This window comes from Haliotis rufescens, unplaced genomic scaffold, assembly GCF_023055435.1.
Source record: "Haliotis rufescens isolate VD_foot unplaced genomic scaffold, xgHalRufe1.0.p SCAF_8, whole genome shotgun sequence".
NCBI lineage: Eukaryota > Metazoa > Mollusca > Gastropoda > Lepetellida > Haliotidae > Haliotis > Haliotis rufescens.
Genome location: NW_025964372.1, coordinates 35,756,445 through 35,782,667, shown reverse-complemented (window position 1 = coordinate 35,782,667; position 26,223 = coordinate 35,756,445). Strand labels below are relative to the sequence as shown.

The 26,223-nt window shown below is 40.3% G+C and overlaps 1 protein-coding gene across 1 annotated transcript; it reads left to right on the top strand.

Annotated features, from left to right (window-relative positions):
• The first annotated feature begins 5,361 nt into the window (after positions 1-5,361).
• LOC125377016 (antigen LPMC-61-like) lies at positions 5,362-6,521 on the top strand. Its single transcript, XM_048389798.1, has 3 exons — positions 5,362-5,445; positions 6,030-6,149; positions 6,285-6,521. The coding sequence occupies exons 1-3, from the start codon at positions 5,362-5,364 to the stop codon at positions 6,519-6,521; spliced, it is 441 nt and encodes a 146-aa protein (XP_048245755.1).
• The last annotated feature ends 19,702 nt before the right edge of the window (positions 6,522-26,223 follow it).

The following is a 26,223-nucleotide window of genomic DNA, read 5'->3' as shown; positions in this document are numbered from 1 at the left end:
GAAGTCTATGTCTGTCCTGTTAATGTATTAGCCGTGTACTTACAGCAGGGGGCTCAAGTACTGCAAGGGACAAAGAACCCTGATCAAGCTGAAGCAACACCCTCTTCCATTATGCTCTAGCTGCATGACATTTGAATGTAGATATAGAAGTTCTCACAACAGTCTAATACAGCGGGACAGAGTCTGACTGACAGTTTCACCTCGCTGAGCGGGTGTACTGTGTGGATGTGTGTGATAATATCTTCACTGAGTGCATACAAGCTAAACCACACCTGGCAAAATAATTCAGACAAAAAAATAGAGTTCAATAAATGCATGAGTGTTTGGAGGTCATACTTATACCAGACTCGGATCAAACATTAAAGTCCTTGGAGACTTCATGCTCACTGCTCAGTCACTTGAATGTGTGTGTGAGTGAGTGAGTGAGTTGGGTTTAATACTGTTCATAACAATGTTTCACCTATATCACAGTGTCAGCTAAATGTGGTAGGAAAGATGTTGGTCTTTGATGTTTACCACATCATTGTGACCCATGGGTAGTGCTGACAAACCTAGGCAAATTAATCTAGGATTCAAATCATAGGATACTGGTATGCCTAAGGGATGCAACTCTGCACAGTTAATTAATAGCATGTGGGCCACCCATGCCCCCTCAGTCATATGTTTGTTTGTTTGTTTGTTTCAGTGACTTGTGAATAATCAAGTCTGGACAAGATAATCTGGGGTACGATGACACCCAATCGACCATGTTGGGTTGCGGGGGATCTATTCTAACCAGAATGAGTCCAAGGAAAAATAAGGACCAAGTTCCTAGAGACTCTCTTGATGTCACCACATCAAACAATACCCCACCCATCCCTCCCTCACCCACTCCCTCACTCACTGACTGAGATACCTGACCTGACAGTTTGGATAGGGAATACATGATGCCTGACATTGATATACAGACTTTACGGCTGTATCCTGCCACTCACCTCTCCATCCCCACTCACTCACTCACTCACTCACTCACTCACTCACTCACTTCACATTTATGTACAGACTTTACGGCTGTATCCTGCCATTCACTCACTCTCACTTACTCACTGAGATGCCTCACATTTATGTACAGACTTTACGGCTGTATCCTGCCATTCATTCACTCACTCACTTACATTTATGTACAGACTTTACGGCTGTATCCTGCCATTCACCTCTCCATCCCCACTCACTCACTTACTGAGATGCCTCACATTTATGTACAGACTCTACGGCTGTATCCTGCCATTCATTCACTCACTCACTCACTCACTCACTCACTCACTCACTCACTCACTCACTCACTCACTCACTGAGATGCCTCACATTTATGTACAGACTTTACGGCTGTATCCTGCCATTCATTCACTCACTCACTCACTTACATTTATGTACAGACTTTACGGCTGTATCCTGCCGTTCACCTCTCCACCCCACCTCTCCTGCTGTGTATCCGCAAACAAGAGACCATCAACACAAACAGGTAGATGTAAAGCTCATTTGGCTGATGAGGTTGACACAGGGATAGGACAAGCCTCTGGCAGACTGGTCAGATCACCACAACTCCGGAATTACACCTGTGCTGAGATACCTCTACTCACCTGTGCCAAGCTGACACATGACACTTAACGATGTTATCAACCAGGAACTAACTACCCTTACATTACCCAATATACCCACGAGTACTGATAATCCATGTGTTCCACATCTAGAAACATGAGCAGCCTCGACAGTGCATGCCTATACTCCCTTGCATTGCCTACTCATACAAATTGGACTAAAGAAATTTCAAGTGACTCCATGGCACTTGATTTGCTTACCAAGCAATTATTTTTTGCATTTATGTTTCAATAAAAAAAATAAAGATTAGGCCACACCCACTAATAATCTACTGTTCCCTGATTGGCTGGTAACAAAAAGGGCAGGGCTTGTGTTGTATTATTGGGCTAACGAGTCTATGCATAGTCCAATCAAAATCGCGCAACAAAATCGAAATCCGGTTTGTAAACTGTCATGCAGATTTCGGTCGATTGCAGGATTTGCAAAGCATGTGCACCGCCAACTCGTTGTCAACAGATATTTTCAAAATCGTTTCATGTTTTTAATCAAGGTTCTCATTTTGCGATGTAAGACCCGTTTTATCACAATAGGATCTTTAGCAATTCGTCCTGACTTGGCGCCGCCATTTTGTTTGAAGCAAATGCAAGTGATATGAGAGGTGGAATCTGATTGGTCCATAGGAGAGGATTAGAAGGGACATAACTGGTAATAGCCACTGGTGGCGCTATGATCGAGCCCAGGAATTCCAGCTTAGTTCGGCAAGGGTGGAAACTGGACTTTTAGAGTCAGTTAACTCTCTTGCCTCAGGAAGATTAAATTCAAAGATTAAATAATCAGTTTGTGAAGTTATTATTGTTGACACATCTATTCATAAAAATTGATTTCAATATATTTTTTAGTTTAAGGAGCAATAAATGTAAAAATCTGTGTGCACAGGTAAGTGTATTTACACAGTATGCATACTGTTTTCCGGGAAAACTTTTTCCCCATTTATACCTCCATAAATGCAAAACATATTGAAGTCAATTCTTAAATAACTAAATGATAGAAGAGAAATCTGTATAGATAAAACTCAGTCTTATAAACATGTCTATCAGTTAAAAACCCATGAAAGCACAATCTTAAAAAATTCAGGGTACATTCCTTTCTGGTTTTTTTTTAGACCAGTCCCGTAGTATGAGTAGTCTGGTAATATGGGTGTGTACTGGGGATTCATGATAGGGGTGTACCTCTTCTTATGTTTGTTCACAGCTTTTCATGGCCTTGCAAGTTACACAAAATTGCTTCAGTTGTTTGAGAACTTTTTTCAAGAATATTGATTCAATATTTTGATACTTAAATATTCTATTCTTCTCGAGACCCTTCGCCCAAGGTTATATACTGTTTATGACCTGCCCCTATCTAACCAATGACTGGTCTCTTAATCATTGGTGTGGTATATTTAAACTATCAAGGTATATTTCATCGTATCAGTTATACTTAAAGAGTGTCCAAATCTATCTGCTTTTCCTAGTTCCAATACACACTCCAGACCCGGGAGGGCAAAGGTCGTCTAAGGCGCCGCAATTCACTGTACAGAGTTGCATCCCTTGGGCACGCCGGCAACCTTTGATTGTGGGTTCAAATCCTGATTTGCCTCAATTATGTTTAAAGGTTTGTCATCACTAGAGATGGGTATTGGAGGTTTAAAGTGTATTTCAATATTTTGCGATACACAAGGCCGTATTGTGGTACGTACCACGATATATTGTATAATTCCAAATTTTTTCAATTCAGAAGCAATCTGATACATTAAGGTATGAACTGAAGTTCATAAATGGAACCAAATAAGATTCTGGTAATGTTTACTCAATAAATATGCAGCCATCTTGGGGTCCAGGATCCTCGCTAATGGGCAGCGAAGGCATTTGGCAAGTATATAAAAATCCAAATTTGATCACCTGATATATCGAGCATGAAAAAATTATATTGTGATACGTATCATGGCAAGAATGAAATTCAATTTTCCGATATACCAGTAATACCTCACACCCTTAGTCAGCACCATACCCGTATTCATGGGTTTCCACTTTTGGAAGCGATCGTTCGGCCATTGTGTTTATCTATGTTGCTAAGCTACATCTGTGGGGAACAACACACAATATACAACGTCATCAAGTTGTGAGCGTATGACGTCTTGACAGAACAATGTTTCATCATGAAATAGGTGAGGTGAGGTGAAATAGGGTTTAACGTCGCGTCCAAGATTATTGCACTTATATAGCGACGTGCATGCACGTGTGTGTGTGTGTGTGTGTGTGTGTGTGTGTGTGTGTGTGTGTGTGTCTGTCTGCTTGTACTAGTCCGGACAGATGCCAATTTATACTGCTAGCACACTGAGATACCATGCCGCAGTTTAACATGAATACCCCACTCAGACACAGTATACTGACTCTAAGCTGAACAGTCCTTGTTTTAGCCCCTTAATGCCAAGTGACAGACAGGGTACAACAAATATCATCTATATAAAAGTCTTTTGGTATGACGCGGTCGGGGATCGAACCCCAGACCTTCCGCTCTCCGGGCGGACGCTCTACCACTAGACCACGGAGCGGTCTCATCATGAAATAAACAATGCTTCTTTCTTCATTGTTCTTTGCTATTTATCGCGCAGCTATCTTACATTACACTATAGATGATACGATATATGATGCCTCAGTGGGATGATGCCAATGACAAACTGTTGCTACCAGAATATTTTAAATTTTTATTAATTCATATTTTTTTAAATGTTATTTATCATTACTTCAGGCTACTCACAGTCACCGTTGTACATCATTGATTATATTTTCAAAGATATACAATATGTTGATATATGTTGACATATTCTAAGGGCATTAGCCAGTGGGATTGATAACACCCATGTTCTACTGTATCACATCTAATCATTGTTTAGACTACAATGTATTGTGCTACGCCTGTCATTAAATGAACCAGGTGATACCACCACGTATCACTGATGTAGAACTATCAATGGATTCATAATCTATCACAACTTCATATGGTAAATCAAAGTGAATCTTGTTTAGTAACTTAATATAGCACCACAAGGCTCTGTATCTCACCTGAATAATGAAGAAATAATGGTTTGAAGCCTGATTCAAATTATGTGTTTACTTTTAAGACACCAAAGTTTCAGTTCCATAGGTCTTGTAGCTCAGAGAAGATGTGAAAAAATCAGTAACATAGAAAAACATGGGTATGTGAAGGTCAAAAATTCATAGCTTGATCAAATATTACAATATGCAAAAGACGTATCATATGTGATTCCTTGTACCACTTGCCCCATAAAATTTCATAATCACACAAGCAGAATGATGGACAGACAACTGGATGGATGGACAGACAACCCGACTGATGAATGAACAACCAGATGTACAGATGACAGACAACTGGATGGATGGACAGACAACCCGACTGATGAATGAACAACCAGATGTACAGATGACAGACATCTGAATGGAAGGATGGACAGACAACCCGACTGATGAACGAACAACCAGATGTACAGATGACAGACAACTGGATGGATGGACAGACAACCCGACTGATGAATGAACAACCAGATGTACAGATGACAGACAACTGGATGGATGGACAGACAACCCGACTGATGAATGAACAACCAGATGTACAGATGACAGACATCTGGATGGAAGGATGGACAGACAACCAGACTGATGAATGAACAACCAGATGTACAGATGACAGACAACTGAATGGAAGGATGGACAGACAACCAGAATGATGAATGAACAACCAGATGTACAGATGACAGACAACTGGATGGATGGACAGACAACCCGACTGATGAATGAACAACCAGGAGTACAGATGACAGACAACTGAATGGAAGGACAGACAACCCGACTGATGAATAAACAACCAGATGTACAGATGACAGACAACTGGATGGATGGACAGACAACCCGACTGATGAATGAACAACCAGATGTAAAGGTGACAGACAAGTGGATGGACAGATGGACAGACAACCAGACTGATGAATGAACAACCAGATGTACAGGTGACAGACAACTGAATGGATGGACAGACAACCAGACTGATGAATGAACAACCAGATGTACAGATGACAGACAACTGGATGGATGGACAGACAACCCGACTGATGAATGAACAACCAGATGTACAGGTGACAGACAAGTGGATGGACAGATGGACAGACAACCAGACTGATGAATGAACAACCAGATGTACAGGTGACAGACAACTGAATGGATGGACAGACAACCAGACTGATGAATGAACAACCAGATGTACAGATGACAGACAACTGGATGGAAGGATGGACAGACAACCAGACTGATGAATGAACAACCAGATGTACAGGTGACAGACAACTGGATGATGGACAGACAACCTGACTGATGAATGAACAACCACATGTACAGATGACAGACAACTGGATGGAAGGACAGACAACCAGACTGATGAAAGAACAACCAGATGTACAGATGACAGACAACTGGATGGAAGGACAGACAACCAGACTGATGAAAGAACAACCACATGTACAGATGACAGACAACTGGATGGAAGGATGGACAGACAACCCGACTGATGAATGAACAACCAGATGTACAGGTGACAGACAACTGGATGATGGACAGACAACCTGACTGATGAATGAACAACCACATGTACAGATGACAGACAACTGGATGGAAGGACAGACAACCAGACTGATGAATGAACAACCAGATGTACAGATGACAGACAACTGGATGGAAGGACAGACAACCAGACTGATGAACGAACAACCAGATGTACAGATGACAGACAACTGGATGGAAGGATGGACAGACAACCAGTCTGATGAACGAACAACCAGATGTACAGATGACAGACAACTGAATGGAAGGATGGACAGACAACCGGAGTGATGAATGAACAACCACATGTACAGATGACAGACAACTGGATGGAAGGATGGACAGACAACCAGACTGATGAATGAACAACCACATGTACAGATGACAGACAACTGGAAGGAAGGATGGACAGACAACCGGACTGATGAACGAACAACCAGATGTACAGATGACAGACAACTGAATGGAAGGATGGACAGACAACCAGACTGATGAATGAACAACCAGGCGACAGATGACAGACAACTGGATGGAAGGATGGACAGACAACCAGACTGATGAAAGAACAACCAGATGTACAGATGACAGACAACTGGATGGATGGATGGACAGACAACCAGACTGATGAATGAACAACCACATGTACAGATGACAGACAACTGGATGGAAGGACAGACAACCAGACTGATGAATGAACAACCAGGCGACAGATGACAGACAACTGGATTGATGGACAGACAACCAGACTGATGAATGAACAACCAGATGTACAGATGACAGACAACTGGATGGACAGATGGACAGACAACCAGACTGATGAATGAACAACCACATGTTCAGATGACAGACAACTGGATGGAAAGATGGACAGACAACCGGACTGATGAATGAACAACCAGATGTACAGGTGACAGACAACTGGATGGATGGACAGACAACCTGACTGATGAATGAACAACCACATGTACAGATGACAGACAACTGAATGGAAGGATGGACAGACAACCAGACTGATGAATGAACAACCAGATGTACAGGTGACAGACAACTGGATGGAAGGACAGACAACAAGACTGATGAACGAACAACCACATGTACAGATGACAGACAACTGGATGGAAGGATGGACAGACAACCAGACTGATGAACGAACAACCAGATGTACAGGTGACAGACAACTGAATGGAAGGATGGACAGACAACCAGACTGATGAACAAACAACCAGATGAACAGGTGACAGACAACTTGAAGGATGGACAGACAACCGGAGTGATGAATGAACAAGCAGATGTACAGATGACAGACAACTGGATGGAAGGATGGACAGACAACCGGACTGATGAACGAACAACCAGATGTACAGATGACAGACATCTGGGTGGAAGGATGGACAGACAACCGGAGTGATGAATGAACAACAAGATGTACAGATGACAGACAAATGGAAGGATGGACAGACAACCGGACTGATGAATGAACAACCAGATGTACAGATGACAGACAACTGGATGGAAGGATGGACAGACAACCGGACTGATGAACGAACAACCAGATGTACAGATGACAGACATCTGGATGGAAGGATGGACAGACAACCAGACTGATGAATGAACAACAAGATGTACAGATGACAGACAACTGGATGGATGGACAGACAACCAGACTGATGAATGAACAACCAGATGTACAGATGACAGACAAGTGGATGGACAGATGGACAGACAACCCGACTGATGAATGAACAACCAGATGTACAGATGACAGACAACTGAATGGAAGGACAGACAACCAGACTGATGAATGAACAACCAGATGTACAGATGACAGAGAACTGGATGGAAGGATGGACAGACAACCAGACTGATGAATAAACAACCACATGTACAGATGACAGACAACTGGATGATGGACAGACAACCAGACTGATGAATGAACAACCAGATGTACAGGTGACAGACAACTGAATGGATGGACAGACAACCAGACTGATGAACAAACAACCAGATGTACAGGTGACAGACAACTGAATGGATGGACAGACAACCAGACTGATGAATGAACAACCAGATGTACAGGTGACAGACAACTGGATGGATGGATGGACAGACAACCAGACTGATGAATGAACAACCAGATGTACAGATGACAGACAACTGGAAGGAAGGATGGACAGACAACCAGTCTGATGAACGAACAACCAGATGTACAGATGACAGACAACTGAATGGATGGACAGACAACCAGACTGATGAATGAACAACCACATGTACAGGTGACAGACAACTGAATGGATGGACAGACAACCAGACTGATGAATGAACAACCACATGTACAGATGACAGACAAGTGGATGGACAGATGGACAGACAACCAAACTGATGAAAGAACAACCAGATGTACAGATGACAGACAACTGGATGGAAGGATGGACAGACAACCAGTCTGATGAACGAACAACCAGATGTACAGATGACAGACAACTGAATGGAAGGATGGACAGACAACCGGAGTGATGAACGAACAACCAGATGTACAGGTGACAGACAACTGAATGGAAGGATGGACAGACAACCAGACTGATGAACAAACAACCAGATGAACAGGTGACAGACAACTTGAAGGATGGACAGACAACCGGAGTGATGAATGAACAACCAGATGTACAGATGACAGACAACTGGATGGAAGGATGGACAGACAACCGGACTGATGAACGAACAACCAGATGTACAGATGACAGACATCTGGGTGGAAGGATGGACAGACAACCGGAGTGATGAATGAACAACCAGATGTACAGATGACAGACAAATGGAAGGATGGACAGACAACCGGACTGATGAATGAACAACCAGATGTACAGATGACAGACAACTGGATGGAAGGATGGACAGACAACCGGACTGATGAACGAACAACCAGATGTACAGATGACAGACATCTGGATGGAAGGATGGACAGACAACCAGACTGATGAATGAACAACAAGATGTACAGATGACAGACAACTGGATGGATGGACAGACAACCAGACTGATGAATGAACAACCAGATGTACAGATGACAGACAAGTGGATGGACAGATGGACAGACAACCCGACTGATGAATGAACAACCAGATGTACAGATGACAGACAACTGAATGGAAGGACAGACAACCAGACTGATGAATGAACAACCAGATGTACAGATGACAGAGAACTGGATGGAAGGATGGACAGACAACCAGACTGATGAATAAACAACCACATGTACAGATGACAGACAACTGGATGATGGACAGACAACCAGACTGATGAACAAACAACCAGATGTACAGGTGACAGACAACTGAATGGATGGACAGACAACCAGACTGATGAATGAACAACCAGATGTACAGGTGACAGACAACTGGATGGATGGATGGACAGACAACCAGACTGATGAATGAACAACCAGATGTACAGATGACAGACAACTGGAAGGAAGGATGGACAGACAACCAGTCTGATGAACGAACAACCAGATGTACAGATGACAGACAACTGAATGGATGGACAGACAACCAGACTGATGAACGAACAACCAGATGTACAGGTGACAGACAACTGAATGGATGGACAGACAACCAGACTGATGAATGAACAACCACATGTACAGGTGACAGACAACTGAATGGATGGACAGACAACCAGACTGATGAATGAACAACCACATGTACAGATGACAGACAAGTGGATGGACAGATGGACAGACAACCAAACTGATGAAAGAACAACCAGATGTACAGATGACAGACAACTGGATGGAAGGATGGACAGACAACCAGTCTGATGAACGAACAACCAGATGTACAGATGACAGACAACTGAATGGAAGGATGGACAGACAACCGGAGTGATGAATGAACAACCACATGTACAGATGACAGACAACTGGATGGAAGGATGGACAGACAACCAGTCTGATGAACGAACAACCAGATGTACAGATGACAGACAACTGAATGGAAGGATGGACAGACAACCGGAGTGATGAATGAACAACCACATGTACAGATGACAGACAACTGGAAGGAAGGATGGACAGACAACCAGTCTGATGAACGAACAACCAGATGTACAGGTGACAGACAACTGAATGGATGGACAGACAACCAGACTGATGAATGAACAACCACATGTACAGGTGACAGACAACTGAATGGATGGACAGACAACCAGACTGATGAATGAACAACCACATATACAGATGACAGACAAGTGGATGGACAGATGGACAGACAACCAGACTGATGAAAGAACAACCAGATGTACAGATGACAGACAACTGGATGGAAGGATGGACAGACAACCAGTCTGATGAACGAACAACCACATGTACAGATGACAGACAACTGAATGGAAGGATGGACAGACAACCGGAGTGATGAATGAACAACCACATGTACAGATGACAGACAACTGGATGGAAGGATGGACAGACAACCAGACTGATGAATGAACAACCACATGTACAGATGACAGACAACTGAATGGAAGGATGGACAGACAACCGGAGTAATGAATGAACAACCAGATGTACAGATGACAGACAACTGGATGGATGGATGGACAGACAACCAGACTGATGAATGAACAACCAGGCGACAGATGACAGACAACTGGATTGATGGACAGACAACCAGACTGATGAATGAACAACCAGATGTACAGATGACAGACAACTGGATGGACAGATGGACAGACAACCAGACTGATGAATGAACAACCACATGTACAGATGACAGACAACTGAATGGAAGGATGGACAGACAACCGGAGTAATGAATGAACAACCAGATGTACAGATGACAGACAACTGGATGGATGGATGGACAGACAACCAGACTGATGAATGAACAACCAGGCGACAGATGACAGACAACTGGATTGATGGACAGACAACCAGACTGATGAATGAACAACCACATGTACAGATGACAGACAACATGCCATGACATAAACTAACTTGACTTTCAGCCAGGTGAGCTAAAATTCAGATATTTGCCATACCAGTATATAGTTAAGCCAATTTAAGCAATAGGTATCTAACCAAAATAAGCATAAATTTCAATGAACTATTTCAGGTTTTAATGAAATTTTCAGATTGGAATAGTTTTCCACTGTACTTTTCCAACTACAAACTATAAATAATACATGCCAGACTTCTTACTATGTTCCATGAGGAATAAACAAACGGTCTCACCTGTGTATTCATGAATGGACCCTTGTGCAATTATACTTGTCCAAATATTAGTGTTTGGCTAAGTGCAAAATACACCAGTGTAAGCACACGCGTTAGCCCTGCACTTAAACTCAGGCTCAAAACTTCTTTAACAGATATTTATTCCCAAAATACATAAAAAGCAGAAGGGAATTATTACTTTTTTAGTGTCTGTACTGATTATTTTTTCATCTTTTACTGTCTTTCTTTGTGTTCAACACACTTGAGTGAGTATGGTTTTACGCCGCTTTTAGCAATATTCCAGCAATATCACAGCGGGGGACACGAGAAATGTCAACACACTTGAAGCGATTATATGGAAAAATCGTAGGTAAAGTACACAGCTGAGATTTCTCCCCAAAAAGAACTTGCATTCAGGTTCTGAAGAGTGGACCTCGTCCGCATACAGCACTTTGATAAACTTGAATTGCACTCTTTCAATTCCGACCATCGTGGGTCAATCTTTGTAGTAGTCAAAGTAAAACACCCACCATTTTGGGATTCTTTTGTTTTGAGGAAAAAAAGCCAATCATATAGCTGAAGTCTTTGTTTGGGTGAGTGGGAGAGAATAACAGTCAATATCTCAATTTATCATCCAAAACTGTCTCCATGACAATCAAATGACATCACTTTTCTCTCTGCCAAAGAAGCTGGTTAGATAGTTTTTACACTCAGGACACTAGTTATTACTGTATAGAAACTGTTGAAAAAATTATGTTGGATGGTAAATAGAATCTTACCCTCAGGTCTTTTAATTTGATATCAAATTTATCATCACTTGTTGATAAAAGTTTAAAAACACCTCAGCATCATCATCAGAATTTAAACTTTTAGAGACTTGTGTAGATAATTGACATCAAAAGACATTTGGGTGAGATTCTCACAATAAGAATATATTTGTAGATGAAAAAGATATGTTTTTTTCCCTGTTTTCCTGTTTAACAACTACCAAGCAACAGGCTGATGTGCACACCAAGTATTACCATTGGTTTGGCCTAAACATACAGTCCACTAGAAGAGAGTCCATCTGTACAAAAAAAACTTTTTTTTTCAACACAGTTTGAACAAACTTAGCATTTTTCAACCAAGCAAATAACCTCCCACTCATCTAAATGCCATACATGCTGGATGAATGTTGAAAACAAGATTATGCAAATATTTCTGATGTGAGTACATAAACAGATAGCCCCAGTCTATCACCACAGCCCTGACAAGCCATTAATCTAGCGCTAATTAGTCACATGACCCTGGCTGCACTGTTGAGCGTTTGTAAACAACCAATGGCCAGAGGGCATTGCAACACTGACCTGCCAATCACTGACAAGCAGGTGATAAATGTCAATATCCTATGTTGAAAAAACGGGAGAGGTTTTAATGAAGTTAAATGAACTGAGACACAAAACTATTCCAGGGCTTCTCCTGACTCGGTAAAATTCAGATTAGAGGGTATACTTTGTAACCTACAGAATTAGGATTACATAAGGTTCATATTTTATTTTGTTGCAATCCCAGAATGCCTTATGATAAAAAAAATTAACCAGAAATTCAATACTGGAAGTTATCATATTTACCACATAACAACATTTGTATAATATCTCACTGACAAAATCAAAATGTTGAGAGATATGTGTTCACCTCTCCACATTGCAGGGTGACATAATTTCACAACACAAACTATTTAATTTATAGTCATCTATATTAAAAGTAATATAACATTTAAACAAATCATTCTTCCAAATTAATTATTTCAATATCTTTTTAAATAAATCATATTGCTTTTATAGTTGTTCATTTCATTTAAAATAATATTTTCATGCTAAAAGTGCTGTGCAGTACAAATATTACTTCTACAAGAAAAAGTGTTTAGAGTACACCAACTGCAAAACAAGACCAACTGCTCGTCTACCATCAATATTCCCTGTCAAAACCGGTACACCTCCAGCAATAGATCCTGATTAGTCAATATATGTCAGGATATATATCACCATATCCACCACAGCTGGGCCCCGGCAATTGCAGGTCACAGAATATACTTCATAATATAAGTATTGTGCTAATTCTCACAGCTGTAAAGTCTGTGTGGAGAAAAAATGCAAAAACATTAAACGATGAGATGTTTATGTGCATATATTATATTTAGTGCTATGTTGACAGGATAGGTTTTATAATTCACTCTTTGTGAAGAACAAGAGACAAGATCTTCTGTGGCTCATGAATATTCTGGCAATATTTGCAAAATTATATGATCATAATCATAACCATAATTATGAATATGCAAAAAATCCTAATGGAGGTTTCTACGCAGCTGGTGTCTTAACTGCATGTACATTGAATAACACATTGATTCTAACAAATGTAACAATTCTACATGCAGAAATGGACTGCCTCCATGGTTTAGTGGTAGAGCTTCTGCCCGTAGAGCGGAAGATCCTGCGTTCGATCCTCGGCCGCGTCATACCAAAAGACGTTAAAAGATGGTACTTGTTGTTACCCTGTCTGGCACTCATCATTATGGGGCTAAGACAAGGACAGGTCGGCTCGGAGTCAGTATACTGTGTCTGAGTGGGGTATTCATGTTAAACTGCGGCATGGTATCTCAGTGTGCTAGCACTATTAATCGGCATCAGTCCGGACTTGTACAAGCAGCCAGACACACACACATGTGCATGCACGTCGCTATATAAGTGCAATGATCTTGGACATGACATTAAACCCCATTTCTTCTCACATGCAGAAATGGCTGAGTCATTGGAAAGAAAGTGCCTCAGTATCGTAGCTCACCTGGACATTTTTAACAGATTTTGATAGTGAAAACAGCATTGAATAGCATTTTTTTAATCATCTTAAAGCTTGGTTTGAATCGATAAAATTATTAAAAAAATATATGACAATTTATCGTTGGAAAAAAATGTCTTTCAGTTATATAATCATCCCTTGGGTTATTTTTATTGTCAAAGCAATCTTTAACATTGGCAGTATGAAGAATAACCTGTCATTTGATGTACCGTATTTGACGTAATAAGCGCGCAGGGCGCTCTCAAAATTAGAAATAGGGGGCTCTTATTAGAATATTATTTTGGTGGAGTTGAAAGATATATTTCGTGGTTTATGCTGACAGCCACAAATGTTTATGTACGAAAGATATATTTTTCCAGAATTTAATTGCCCATAATTAAGGGTGCATATAACACCCGAGTTTGTATTATACGCGAATAAATCTTGTGTACATTGATCAATCGGAAGGGGTACTAATTGGGATTGTTCACTAGGCAATATCTTAACAAATGTCGCCATGGGCGCTTATTATTACGTCGAATAGGGTAATTTGTTTTCTGAATTTTTAGTTCTTAAGGCTGGTGGATCTGTGAAACAAGCAGCATAATAAACTATAAGTCCTACTTTGGGGAATAGAAACGTGAATACCTTTTGAAGAATGTAACCACAAACTTAAGTAACCATGTTTTGTCTAATGACCTTGTATGACCTAATGCCATGTGACATGACCATTCGCAAAACAATTTTAATCTCTCAGCTAACAAAAACAAGTTGACAACAAATTTTAGTTCTTAGTTGTTTTAAAAATATGTAAATAATTCATTTTGCTAATTTGATAATACCTCAACCTTATTATAGAAACAAACATTTGTGCTGATATTAGCAAATTTGGTTTGATTGATTTTGAGAAAAAGGAGAACAAGCAGGCAATGCCATCTATGTCCGCCACCCATTGCTGAATCTGAAAGACAATGATACGTGCAAATTCTTAATTATCGGTTTGTCCACTTGCTTGTGGAAGAGGTTGAATACAAGGGCTACTGTAAAACATCTCTGTAAACCTTTGAACAAGTATCTGCTTTAGTAAGACTTTACAGGTAGCTACCAGAGTAAGGTTCACGGTACAGATAAGGTACAAAAGTTGTAAGCACTCTGGCCCCTCAAAACCTGGTGAATTTCTAATACATCTATGATAAATCCTTTCATAACCTTGTTTGTTGCAGTGTCTGCTGGTGTGCCATTTGATTGAAATAAGAAAATAAAACATAATTTTAAAATCTTTAAAGAACAAAGACTCTATAGCAGCCTTAGAGCCTTGGAGAAGTACATAACAAAACTAAGGTGAAACTGACAAGATTGCTTCCATTCAATTGAAGACTAAATTTATAAAATTTAAATAAAAACAAAATAATTGGTAGAATCATAAATAGCAAAAGGCACATCTACACTATATGGTGAATGTGTCTACCAAGTTTCTTAACAACATCTTTAAAATAATTTTCCAATACTTTCTGGAAAAGAAACCCACTGCTTTCATTCTGTTCCGGGCTAGTCCCAACATAAAAGACAAATACGAAGGAATCATAAATAGCAAAAGGCACATCTACACTATATGGTGAATGTGTCTACCAAGTTTAATAAATATATCTCCAATAGTTTTCGAATTCCCCCCCCCGGAAATGAAACCCACTGCTTCCATTCAGTTCAGAGACTAAGTTCAAATCTTTAAAAAATATATTAAACATGCAAGGCCAACCTAAATAGCAAAAGGCACATCTACACCATATGGTGAATGCGTGTACCAAGTTTTGTAAAGTTGTCTTTTATAGTTACCGAGTTCTGCTCCAGAAACGAAATGTGACAGACGGACAGAGCCTGTTTCTACATCCTCCACCAACTTTGTTGGAGCAGGGGATAAAAACTTATATTCACTAAAATATCGATGGCACCAAAGTTGAATACCGATCATGATGCCACAAACAAACTTGAATTTGACTATAGCCATTACTATTCCCACGAAGTTTCAGTACCCCAGTCAATAATCTGTAACATAGACAAGAATATATGGACTATCATGTAATTGTTTGGGCTAAGTACTGGGTGCTTGTAAAGATTACTTACAAAATTGATCTGTAGAGGCTTGTAAAGGAGCATTATTGGTGTGGGGCACTTATTACGGTAAGTATGGTACATTCATATGGTTTGACAAAATGGCCGCCATGCTGGTCAATATGAAAACTGGATTCTGGTGTCATCATTGGTGGGAAGAAGTATATAAGCATGTTTTTGCTCCACCCAAATTTAGTTCTGATCAGGATTAAATACATAAAATTTCAGTGAAAATGTTCCGACTGTGTAGTGAAAAGTTCCAGTTGACTGGAACAAATGTTTTTGTGTGTTTAGGCACGATGTTACTGTATATTGTTAATGTGTAACATGAAAAACAGGGAAACTAAGAAACTCGCAATACAAATAAACATACTCGAAAAGGAAAACAAAAAACTCGAAATACAAATAAACATACTCGAAAAGGAAAACAAAAAACTCGAAATACAAATAAACATACTCGAAAAGGAAAACAAAAGAATATGATGAAAAAGGAAAGCATGAAACAAATCCTGATACGTGTAGTTTATCAATGATAAAGACAACTGTGAAAACATGTATATTATGACAGAATTGATAGAAAGCAGAGCCCAAAACGCAACTGAAATCGGAAGTACTTGTGCAGTAGAATTCCAAGAAATGTCTGTGTCAAGTATAAATCACACAAAAGGGCAGTGGCCAGTGAATACTCCGCCTGTCAGGATTGAGTTATACTGAAGACTTAACAGAAAATGAGAAAAGGAGACTTTATTTTACCATGGTAACAGAGATAAAAGCAACATTTCTCAAATAAATGGAAATGTCCAAAAGGAATTTTCACATTTTTTCCCCCTTAAAAATATTAAAAATAAACAAAAACAAAACAAAAACAAAATAACAAAGTGCCATTTTTTATTTGACCCCATCACAAAAGCCCTCTTTGAAACAGTTGACAGTTTCACAAGGTAGGAAATATATGTGTGTGAAAGTTCCTGTATCACCGGAACAAAATTTCAGTATCGTAGGAACCAAAACTTGACGCGATATGCACCTACAGAGGAACAAATGTTGGAAGTAAAAGTTCCACCAGGACTTCTATATATATACATGGAAACAAATCTTGTTTACAAGTATGCCAAGTTTCAGTATCATTGCTCCACTGGTTTCTGAGGGGAAGATTTGTACAGAGTTTCAGTGAGGAGAGCTAACAATGACATGACTAAAATATAATCTGTGCACACAAACCTTGTACATATAGATACAGAGGACTTGTACAGTGTGGAATGGTTCACAATGTCGAAAGCTGAAAATGACACAAGCTAACATACACTCGCATTTCAGGTGAGCCAAAAAAGAAACGTCATAAATTGCAGCACACCTTTGTGTTTCCACAGTCATGAATATCAAAGAATTTTCATTCACACCCTAATGAATTTATCAACTGTAACCATAGTCTAAAGTAATTGGTAACATTAAATTTTAAATAATTAGATCAACAATGTAGGCTTATTATTTTGGATTACCTTTAGTAGTTTATTTGATGTTTTGGACTGACAAAAACTCATTTCTAGCCTCATATATTTCAATGACAATAGTTCTGAATGTTTTCTAATTGACATGTGAAACAACTCACAACACATAGCTATCACCTTTTACTCACCACAGAGCTAGAGTTGTCTTGCAGTGTTCTGTGACAAGCTCCAAACACCAGCTTCTGCTGTACCATCCTGTGGAGGAGTTTGAGAGTCATCACTGGAACATTCAGTCTGATGCACATCTGGAGCAGTGACACACACAGCTACTGAATAGGGGTGACACATATTGCACCTTGGAGAACATTTTAAAGTTACACACACCAGGGTTTGATTCAGACACATAGCTCTGTTCTGTATATCACACTGGTGTCTCATGTATGTGTTCTATAGCTAACACTGGTGTCTCATTTAGGTGTTCTATATCTCACACTGGTGTCTCATGTAGGTGTTCTATATCTCACACTGGTGTCACATGTATGTGTTCTGTATCAGACTTGTGTCTCATGTAGATGTTCTATATCTCACACTGGTGTCTCATGTAGGTGTTATATATATCACACTGGTGTCTCATGTAGGTGTTCTATATCACACACTGGTGTCTCATGTAGGTGTTATATATATCACTGGTGTCTCATGTAGATGTTCTATATATCACACTGGTGTCTCATGTAGATGTTCTATATCTCACACTGGTGTCTCATGTAGGTGTTCCGTATATCACACTGGTGTCTCATGTAGATGTGCTACATCTCACACCGGTGTCTCATGTAGATGTTCTATATCTCACACTGGTGTCTCATGTAGGTGTTCCGTATATCACACTGGTGTCTCATGTAGATGTGCTACATCTCACACCGGTGTCTCATGTAGATGTTCTATATCTCACACTGGTGTCTCATGTAGATGTTCTATATCTCACACTGGTGTCTTATGTAGATGTTCTATATCTCACACTGGTGTCTCATGTAGATGTTCTATATCACACACTGGTGTCTCATGTAGATGCTCTATATCTCACACTGGTGTCTTATGTAGGTGTTCTGTATATCACACTGGTGTCTCATGTAGATGTTCTATATCTCACACTGGTGTCTCATGTAGATGTTCTATATCTCACACTGGTGTCTCATGTAGATGTTCTATATCACACACTGGTGTCTCATGTAGATGTTCTATATCTCACACTGGTGTCTCATACAGATGTTCTATATCTCATACTGGTGTCTCATGTAGATGTTCTATATCACACACTGGTGTCTCATGTAGATGTTCTATATCTCACACTGGTGTCTCATGTAGGTGTTCTGTATATCACACTGGTGTCTCATGTAGATGTTCTATATCTCACACTGGTGTCTCATGTAGATGTTCTATATCTCACACTGGTGTCTCATGTAGATGTTCTATATCGCACACTGGTGTCTCATGTAGATGTTCTATATCTCACACTGGTGTCTCATACAGATGTTCTATATCTCACACTGGTGTCTCATGTAGATGTTCTATATCAGACTGGTGTCCCATGTACATTTTCTATATCTCATACTGGTATCTCATGTAGGTGATCTTCGTCACACTGGTGTCTCATGTAGATGTTCTATATCTTACACTGGTGTCTCATGTAGATGTTCTATATCACACACTGGTGTCTCATGTAGATGTTCTATATCACACACTGGTGTCTCATGTAGATGTTCTATATCCAGACTGGTGTCTCATGTAGATGTTCTATATCACACACTGATGTCTCATGTAGATGTTCTATATATCACACTGGTGTCTCATGAAGATGTTCTATATCTCACACTGGTGTCTCATATAGATGTTCTATATCAGACTGGTGTCTCATGTACATTTTCTATATCTCATACTGGTGTCTAATGTAGATGTTCTATATCTCATACTGGTGTCTCATGTAGGTATTCTTCGTCACACTGGTGTCTCATGTAGGTGTTCTTCATCACACTGGTGTCTCATGTAGATGTTCTATATCAGACTGATGTCTCATGTAGATGTTCTATATCTCATACTGGTATCTCATGTAGGTGTTCTTCATGACACTGGTGTCTCATGTAGATGTTCTATATCACACACTGGTGTCTCATGTAGATGTTCTATATCACACTGGTGTCTCATGTAGGTGTTCTATATCTCATACTGGTATCTCATGTAGGTGTTCTTCATCACACTGGTGTCTCATGTAGATGTTCTATATCACACTAGTGTCTCATGTAGTATATCTATATTACACTGGTGTCTCATGTAGATGTTCTATATCACACTGGTGTCTCATTTAGATGTTCTATATCAGATGTAGATGTTCTTTTATTTAGCAGTACATTTCGACCTGTGGGGATCTGGGGTAGAATAGGTCTTCAGCAATCCATACTTGCCATAAAAGGCGACTATGCTTGTCATATGAGGCGACTAACGGATTGGGTGGTCAGGCTCGCTGACTTGGTTGATGCATGTCATTGTTTCCCAGTTGCGTGGATCGATGCTCATGATGTCAATCACTGGATTGTTTGGTCCAGAGTCGGTTATTTACAGACCGCCATCATACAGCTGGAATATTGCTGAGAGCGGTGTTAAACAACAAACAAACAAACTAACAAAGCAGTACATTTCAGTATTTTGGAGGAAACAGAGCTTAGATCTTCGTCGAGACATAAATATTAGTCTACTCTACCATTATGCAGAACTTGGTCACAATAAGTATACTACTCAAAAAGTTTAAGGATCACCTGATACACCTGATGGCAACTATAGTACAGAATGGCATGGCAGATTAACTTTAGTCATACGAAAGAATCAGGTAATCCTCAACTTTTTTTTAGTTATATATTTCAATTCTAAATTCTAAGAAGGAACATAGAACTCTGGACAATGAGAAACAACAGCTGCAGCTGAAATGGAGCCTGTCATGAAAGGTCAGTTCAGGGCATCATTTCACCTGCCTAACACGAAAATAACTATTTTAATATTTTTTATTCTAAATTGAGACTGATTGACTCCAATGCTGGAGAAGTTAATTACTGTTACAAATAGACGCTAAGCTGTTCACAGTGGGAACATACACAGACGGTAGTCAGCTGACGAGGACATAAATAGACACCAACAATGGAGAGCTGTATACACAAGGTCGTCAACCTGCAGTAATTAGATGTTGGTCTACAAAATGATTTAACAGATTTCAGATGAAAGAGTGTATCCAGTAATTAGATGTTGGTCCACAAAATGATTTAACAGATTTCAGATGAAAGAGTGTATCAGGTATGTCGTCTTTATGCAAGAAACACTATGACAGAACACTTCACTTTGGTTGTACAGAAGTTTAATCCGGGTTTTAGGCAATGGAACAAACTATCCCCATAAACATTTGTGTTAGACTTAGTCTTCAGCAACCCATGCTTGTCTCCCCTAGTGAAGATCGAGGTAAGAATTGGTCTTCAGAACCCATGCTTGTCTCCCCTAGTGAAGATCCAGGTTAGAATTGGTCTTCAGAACCCATGCTTGTCTCCCCTAGTGAAGATCCAGGTAAGAATTGGTCTTCAGAACCCATGCTTGTCTCCCCTAGTGAAGATCCAGGTAAGAATTGGTCTTCAGAACCCATGCTTGTCTCCCCTAGTGAAGATCAAGGTTAGACTTAGTCTTCAGCAACCCATGCTTGTCTCCCCTAGTGAAGATCCAGGTTAGAATTGGTCTTCAGCAACCCATGCTTGTCTCCCCTTGTGAAGATCCAGGTTAGAATTGGTCTTCAGAACCCATGCTTGTCTCCCCTAGTGAAGATCCAGGTTAGAATTGGTCTTCAGCATCCCATGCTTGTCTCCCCTAGTGAAGATCCAGGTTAGAATTGGTCTTCGGAACCCAAGCTTGTCTCCCCTAGTGAAGATCCAGGTTAGAATTGGTCTTCAGCATCCCATGCTTGTCGCCCCTAGTGAAGATCCAGGTTAGAATTGGTCTTCGGAACCCATGCTTGTCTCCCCTAGTGAAGATCCAGGTTAGAATTGGTCTTCAGCAACCCATGCTTGTCACCCCTAGTGAAGATCCAGGTTAGAATTGGTCTTCAGCAACCCATGCTTGTCTCCCCTAGTGAAGATCCAGGTTAGAATTAGTCTTCATAACCCATGCTTGTCGTAAGAGGCAACTAACGGAATTGGGTTGTCAGACTCACTGACTTGGTCGATGCATGTCATCATATCCCTATTGTGTATTTTGATGCTCATGACATCAATCTTTGGATTGTCTGTTCCTGAAATATTTCTTTACAGATTGCCATCATACAGATAGAATATTGCAGAGCTTAGTTCATGTGTGGTGTCCCTGGGTGTTCAATGTGCCACACGGGTACAATGAGCTTTGCCCATTTCTGGTATATCTGCCTTGATTTGGGTGAACTATTCCTAAAACCCAACTAACTCACTCACACAAAACCACAAAATGATCTCATTTGAGAGTTCTAAAATCCTACAAAAGTATCTTCCAGTAACTTTCTACTGATCTAATTATCGGTCCTTATGGGGGCACGGGTGGCACAGTCATCTAAGGCGCCACAATTTGCAATGAAGAGTTGCATCCCTTGGGTATTGTAGTAAACATCTGAAACCTGACATGCCATGATATAACTGGAATACTGTTCAAAGTGGCATGCCATGATATAACTGGAATACTGTTCAAAGTGGCATGCCATGATATAACTGGAATACTGTTCAAGTGGCATGCCATGATATAACTGGAATACTGTTCAAAGTGCCATGCCATGATATAACTGCAATACTGTTCAAAGTGGCATGCCATGATATAACTGGATTACTGTTCAAAGTGGCATGCCAGGATATAACTGGAATACTGTTCAAAGTGGCATGCCGTGATATAACTGGAATACTGTTCAAAGTGGCATGCCAGGATATAACTGGAATACTGTTCAAAGTGGCATGCCATGATATAACTGGAATACTGTTCAAAATGGCATGCCATGATATAACTGGAATACTGTTCAAAGTGGCATGTCGTGATATAACTGGAATACTGTTCAAAATGGCATGCCATGATATAACTGGAATACTGTTCAAAGTGGCATGCCATGATATAACTGGAATACTGTTCAAAGTGGCATGCCATGATATAACTGGAATACTGTTCAAAGTGGCATGCCGTGATATAACTGGAATACTGTTCAAAGTGGCATGCCATGATATAACTGGAATACTGTTCAAAGTGGCATGCCATGATATAACTGGAATACTGTTCAAGTGGCATGCCATGATATAACTGGAATACTGTTCAAAGTGGCATGCCATGATATAACTGCAATACTGTTCAAAGTGGCATGCCATGATATACCTGGAATACTGTTCAAAGTGGCATGCCATGATATACCTGGAATACTGTTCAAAGTGGCATTAAACCCAACTCACTCACTATTGGTCCATATGTTAGAATGCATGGATTCCATGATGTTGTCATTACCAGTAAAGGAATTCATTTAATTGAAGACAACTGATAGATTTAGCAAGCTACACTCCAGTTGCTTATATCGTTCAGGTTCTAGGAATATTCTATGAGTTAACAGTTTAACATAGCAAAACACAGTGATAAAGACAGAGATTTTATTTGATCACAGATACAGTTAATAAAATTGCTGATTATGAAGGAACACATTAAATGAATGATATATGAGAACAAAGGCACGGAAGCTCACAGGCATAAATAACTGTAGATTTTGTTTCATGATATGAAAAATATATACCATCTAAATGGTACATTCGCAATAGTACAAAATTGATACTATTATTTTCCATTGTTTCAATACTGAGGCAGAGGCAGAGTCTATGCATTGTCCAATCAAAATCGCACAACGAAATTGAAATCCGGTTCGTAAATGTCATGCAGATTTCGGTCGAATGCAGGATTTACAAAGCATGTGCATCGCTAGCTCGTTGTCACAGATATTTTCTAAATGTAAGACTTGTTTTATCACAATAAAGATCTTGAATATTGATCAGATCGTCTTGACCACCGCCATTTTGTTTGAAGCAAATGCAAGTGATACGAGAGGTGGAATCTGATTGGTCCATAGGAGAGTGAGTGAGTGAGTATGGTTTTACGCCGCTTTTAGCAATATTCCAGCAATATTACGGCGGGGGACACCAGAAATGGGCTTCACACATTGTACCCATGTCTGGAATCAAACCCGGGTCTTCGGCGTGACGAGCGAACGCTGGTCCATAGGAGAGGCATAGAAGGGACATAACTGGTAATAGCCACTGGTGGTGCTACTATCGAGCCCAGGAATTCCAGCCTAATTCCGCAAGGGAGGAAACTGGACTTTTAAAGTCAGTTAACTCTCTTGCCTCGGGAAGATGAGCTGGTTGGGATAAACCTCAGATATTTTATAATGGCCGAAACATTTGTACAACATGTGATACCACTCAGGGGTTCCATAAGCAGAGTAACAATTTGTCTGGAGGAGTCAAACCAAAGACGCATCATTACCAGTGAAAGGGCAAATGGCCCTTTGGACAATGAGTATAATGCAGAACAATGAAATACAATGCAGAACAATGAAATACAATGCAGAACAATGATGAACAATGATAATTAAACAATGAAAAACAATGATGGACAATGAATCAATCAATCTAATCCTGCAACTTGGCAAACAAGAATACTACAGAGAAAAATTCCCAATCTGTACAGATTCTCAGAAACAAAATACTCATGTACTACTTACTCTATTTCAAAAACTTTGGTATTCATACCATTCTCATTCATTCATTGAACTGACCAGTTCATTAAGGCAACAAATTGATGGTAGAGATCTGCTGTTGTGAACATTATTTATGCTTGGATAAAAACAATATCCACCAAAAATATACAAAAACACACTTCACACTGAAGTCTTGTAAATTTAAGAACTTGACATCCAGAAGACAGAGACGCCAGTTTCTTACTGCTGTGTAACACGACTCTTGGAAGACACTTGCTGCTTCTGCTGGTGAAGAGTGAGTGAGTGAGTGAGTGAGTGAGTGAGTGAGTGAGTGAGTGAGTTGGGTTTAACACCTCTTTCAGTTGTATGTCAGCTTTCAGTGAATAACTGGTAGCATAGGTACAAATGAGTGAGTGAGTGAGTTGGGTTTTCGTTGCTTTCAGCATAAATATAAAGGATGCTGTAACATGACAGCACCACAGTAACAAAATGGCTTGTACAATTCAAATACCAAGAGGAGGATCGATGGAGGTACTCCAGCCATATTATTCAAACCCCATGGGGATTCCTGGTTAGAATAGGTCCCCAGCAACCCATGCTGGTGGTAAAAGGCGATCAAATAAATTGGGTGGTGAGGCCTGGTGACTAGGCATATCCTCATATCTCAGTGGTGTGGTTTGTTGTTCACAAAATGAATCACTTGGATGTCTGATCCAGACTTATTTGCAGCCCGCCATCCTATAGCTGGAATATATGTCTCAGATAGAGGCTGCCATCTCACTGGTTTCAGATGCCAATTTGGGTCTAAATTGCTGAATCGGGTTTGCAATGTCGATACTTGGCATGATAATGAAGAAGACGGATTCCATCCTGTCATTGGCACAATCAGCTGATTTTCACCCTCCTCGGAAACAGTTTTAATGTGCCAATCACCAAGATGTAGAAGAACCATCTGAAGTGCAAATATCCCTTTAAGTGGGCCTTCGCTCCAGATGAAAGCTACTCCGGCATTGACACGAGAATTGCAAGTACAACACAGCCTGGACTGAAAGCTTCAAGCAGAGAGGAGGGATCACAGCCAAATGAGCACAGGATGATAGAGCCATCTTGAACTCCGACCTAACGGCTTTGCCAAGGGTGGATTCAAAACTGCCAATGAAAATGCTGAAGGTGCAGACGAGGAAAGTAACCAAAATATCATCAGGGATAAATATTGCACAATTATTTCCTTCCAAAGATAAAAACCCATGTTCTTATGAGCACTTCAAATGGATGTGTTTGGTTCATGTCTGCTTTAAGGTGGATGTGATTGGTTCATGTCTGCTTGATGGTGGACGTGTACGGTTTACGTCTGCTTGATGTGTTTGGTTCACGTCTGCTTGATGTGTTTGGTTCATGTCTGCTTGATGGTGGATGTGTTTGGTTCAGGTCTGCTTGATGGTGGATGTGTACGGTTCATGTCTGCTTGATGAGTTTGGTTCACGTCTGCTTGATGTGTTTGGTTCAGGTCTGCTTGATGGTGGACGTGTTTGGTTCACGTCTGCTTGATGTGGATGTGTTTGGTTCATGTCTGCTTGATGTGGATGTGTTTGGTTCACGTCTGCTTGATGTGTTTGGTTCAGGTCTGCTTGATGGTGGATG

Excerpts from the sequence above, each read along its gene's own strand:
- LOC125377016 (XM_048389798.1), top strand. The coding sequence starts at position 5,362 with ATGATGAATGAACAACCAGATGTACAGATGACAGACAACTGGATGGAT. Across the intron at positions 5,446-6,029 it reads TGATGAATGAACAACCAGGA|ATGACAGACAACTGGATGGA; the intron begins GTACAGATGACA and ends CCACATGTACAG. Across the intron at positions 6,150-6,284 it reads TGATGAAAGAACAACCACAT|ATGACAGACAACTGGATGGA; the intron begins GTACAGATGACA and ends CCACATGTACAG.